The sequence below is a fragment of the Microtus ochrogaster genome, chromosome 21 (genome assembly GCF_000317375.1).
Source record: "Microtus ochrogaster isolate Prairie Vole_2 chromosome 21, MicOch1.0, whole genome shotgun sequence".
Classification (NCBI taxonomy): Eukaryota; Metazoa; Chordata; class Mammalia; order Rodentia; family Cricetidae; genus Microtus; species Microtus ochrogaster.
Window position 1 is genome coordinate 4,941,529 of NC_022022.1, and position 3,907 is coordinate 4,945,435.

Genomic DNA, 3,907 nt, shown 5'->3' on the forward strand with positions numbered 1-3,907 from the left:
GATGAGAGGGTCCTACTGTGAGGAAACCCACAGCCGATGAGATAGTCCTACTGTGAGAAACCCAAAGCTGATGAGAGGGTCCTACTGTTAAAAATGTGTTCTTTAGTGGTTGGGGAAATGGCTCAGTGGGTCAGGGTGCTTGCTGTAATAGCAACAGGACTTGAGCTGAAATTCCAAACTCTCATGTAAGAGCTGGGGATGGCCGTGTGTGTCTTAACAACAGCACTGGGAGTCGGGGACAGGCAGACTCTGTCAGGACCCAGGTTCAGTCAAGGAGGACTAGCCACAGCATCCTCCTCTGCCCCAGTGAGGGCTGTGAGTCTGCAGCCAACCTGTGCTACACAGGGAGACCCTCCCTAAAAGGACGAAAGCATCCTTGGCGCTGCTTCTTCAGGACTGCAGCTCAGTGCGCTTGCTTATTGTATCTAGCTGCCCTTGAGAGCAGGAACATGCTATGCTGAGACGGAGGACCAAGGGCAACACACACCCCTCGTCCAGGCTCAGGGGAAGCTCAGCAGTCCACACAGGACAACGAAATGTGACAGTAGTCTTACTGTCAAAGTGTTCGTCAGCCTGAATGATGTCATCTAGAAATCACATATTATACTATGAATAAAGACATTGAACTTGAGATAAGGTGTATGCCTGGTCTTATGAAATAGGGAGAAATGATAAAAAAGATCCCTAACTTTGTGCATAGTGACAATTTGGCTTTAGTCCAAGGCCCACCTGACTCGACTGACAAAGGTTCGTTTCTTACAGTAGAAACCACCTCAGCGCTATTTCAGGACACTAATTAGCTGTTAATTTTCTACCAGGAGATCAAAGGTGAGTTGAGAGCTTGGAGAGCTTGCTGAGTATCACAGAAAAGATCTGAATACGTGGTGGAGAGAAACCAGCAAAGTGGTATCTGGCTGTGGGCAGGCTGTGGCTGGCCGAGGGCAGGCTGAGGAGGCCCTGTATAGCAGCAGGTAGCATCCAGGTCACTGTTATGGCTTTACAGTAAGAAAGCTAAATTGGACCGTTTACAAATGTGCCAGGTGAGCTGTCAACACAGGACAAATGAACCCAAGTTCAGGGGTTAAAACCTGAGCGTCAAGCTACAGCTGGATGGAGCAGCAGGAACCAAACCAGGGTCTAGAACGGCTCTTACGTCAAATTGGATCCCCAGGTAATTCACGGTGATCTCAATGCCTCTGGTGACAGGGTCAGTCTTCCCAACTCGATCAAGAACAATATTGATGGTTGCCTGCAGAGACAGAGCTGTATGTCAGAAGACCTTTATCACTGTCTCAAAGAGTGACACACAGCCCCGATGGTCCAGGGAACAAAGTCTCACGCCACTAAGCCTGACCACTTAAACTTGATCCCTGGGATTCACATGGTGGGAGGCGAGAACTGACGCCTGCCAGTTGACCTCTGACCCCCACACATAACACACACACAAATAAATGTGATTTAAAGGTTTTTAATAAGAAATATTCCACATGAATTAATGAACATATCTTACAGGTTGATGTTTCCTAAAACACTTTTAATCCTTCTTCCAATCTAAATCACGAGCAGGAAATCTATTTCGTCTGCTCACACACAGGCAAATAGTCTCTAGCCCATATTTATTTTCTGTAAAGAGTCAAGGGCAATAAAGCACATGTGCTCTATGATTCTGAGGTCAGAAGCTAACGTTTTGGCAAACAAAGTTAGAGTAAGAACGAAGCACTGCCAGGGTCGTTTCTGTGGTGATTCTGTGAGTGCTCAGAGCTATGACAGAGGAGCACAGCTGTGAGGGACACCAGCTGACAAACGAGAGCACGTGGCTGAAAGACACCTGGTTCATCCCAGCTGCGGCAGCTAAAAGACCAGGAGATGTGACAGATGCTAAGCCAAGAGCCACGCTAAATCCAGCCACCAACAACACCACTAAATGTAAAGAGTCTAAATCGTGGGTCAGCACACTCAGCCCCTGTATCATGATAGCAACCATGACAATAAAGCACTGGTCTTGGCTCTGTGCCAGTAAAACCTTATTTACAAAGGTAAAGCAGAGCTGGGTTTGCCTGAGGGCCATAGACTGTTAACATCTGGTTTAAACCCACCAGTGAAACACCAGACTGTCAAATTGAATTTAGGAAAAAAATCAAAGCCTGATCACTGTATATATGATCATATATACAAAGAAACTGACTTTGAATATGAAGACACAAATAGGTCAAAGGTAAAAGGATGGGAGAAGATACATCCCAGCAGCACCAGTCCAAAGAAGGCAGTGTCTCTGTTAATCTCACATAAGGACCCCACAGCAGAAACATTGCCAGGGTGGTGTCAGAAGGTCATTTTATAATCACAAAGGATATATAATGATTCTAAATGTTTTATAGCTGATAAAAGCTTTGGGATGTTACAGTGAAACCCATGATTTATACACTAAAATGTCAGGATATTCAGAAGCAACACACCATACAGCTCAAAGTGTCTTGAGGAATTAGGAGAGAGGAACAACTGAAGCACAGGCGGTGGCTCCCTATCCTGTGCTGACCGTTGCTCAGTGCACACATAATCGAAGTGCCACACAGCCTGCAAAGTGACTTGGCTGTACAAGCCTGACTGTTCAAACCCTAGAACCCACACAGAAAGCTGGGTTCGGTGGTGCACAACTGTAACCCCAACACTCCTACTGCAGGATGGAAGCAGAGATGCATGGCCGGCCAGCCTGGATACACGCAGCAGCAGAAATAAGAGCTGTCCCAGGACAAGGGCACAGACGCACAAAAGCTGTTCTCTGTCTTGGGTAAATGCATCAGTAAGAAACTCAGAGTCACAAATATTTGTTGGTGTCACATTGAGGAAAAATGCCACGGTACTTCTCCTTGGAGTAATTTAGCCTAGAGAGCCCGGGTTTGAATTCTCCACTTCAATCCCCATGTCTTCCATCTCTCTGTAGCTTATGGTTTCAGACCTGCCTGTAACCTGTCTGCTGTCTAACCTGCCCCTCACGAAGGGCTCTGCCCTGCACTCACTGAACAGCACAGGAAGCACCACGTGGGGAAGGAGCTAGAGATGCTCTGCAGAAACTTTAACTGAGTTTACCCAGCGACCCCGGCCGGCACACACACACCAAGGCTGTCTAGCAGAATCTGTGTGCTGCTCGACATATACAGTGGAGATTCATTTCTTAAAGTTGTTTTTCAACCTCTTTGTTGCTTTCAGCAAATGACTATCATAGCACACACACACACACACACAGAGAGAGAGAGAGAGAGAGAGAGAGAAAGAGAGAGAGGAGTATAAGTGTCAGAGAAGCTAGCCTCCTCACTTGCTGTGGGCAGAATGTAAAGTTAAAGTGGTGTTACCACCAGGGGCAACAGTCTAGCAGGTCGCAGGAAGTCAACACTCCACTAACATGCAACACAGCAATACTTTTAGGCACGTGTGAAAGAAATCAAAGTATGTTCACTGCAAAACATGGGTGTTCACAACTGCATTAGTGATGGGCCAATAAGTAGACACATGCCAAATGCTTATCAGCCAATAAGTGGCTAAGCCAAATGTGGTAGTGCCCTTACAGAACACTGCGTAGCTGTGAGATGGGAACAGCACCGTTAGCATTTAGAGAATGAGGGTGGTACAACACGGGGAACCTTTGAAGCATCTGCTAAACCAAAGACTTAACTGTGTGACTCTGGCCATAAAATACCAGCAGAGGGGAACCAACACAACAGGGCACGGGGACCAGAGCACACATGCCGCCTAACACTGTGAGCACGGGGACCGGAGCACACATGCCGCCTGACACCGGGGCACGGGGACCGGAGCACACATGCCGCCTGACACCGGGGCACGGGGACCGGAGCACACATACTGCCTGACACTGGGGCACGGGGACCGGAGCACACATGCCGCCTGACAC

The 3,907-nt window shown here is 47.7% G+C and overlaps 1 protein-coding gene across 3 annotated transcripts in view; it reads right to left on the reverse strand.

Annotated features, from left to right (window-relative positions):
* The window catches only part of LOC101994982 (Golgi pH regulator), a 40,607-nt gene that overhangs the window by 3,754 nt on the left and 32,946 nt on the right, over positions 1-3,907 (reverse strand). For all 3 annotated transcript variants that reach the window (XM_005357058.2, XM_026784009.1, XM_026784010.1), the window contains one exon: positions 1,154-1,249. In XM_005357058.2, the coding sequence (XP_005357115.1) occupies positions 1,154-1,249 (96 nt within the window). The remainder of the gene's footprint in view (positions 1-1,153; positions 1,250-3,907) is intronic.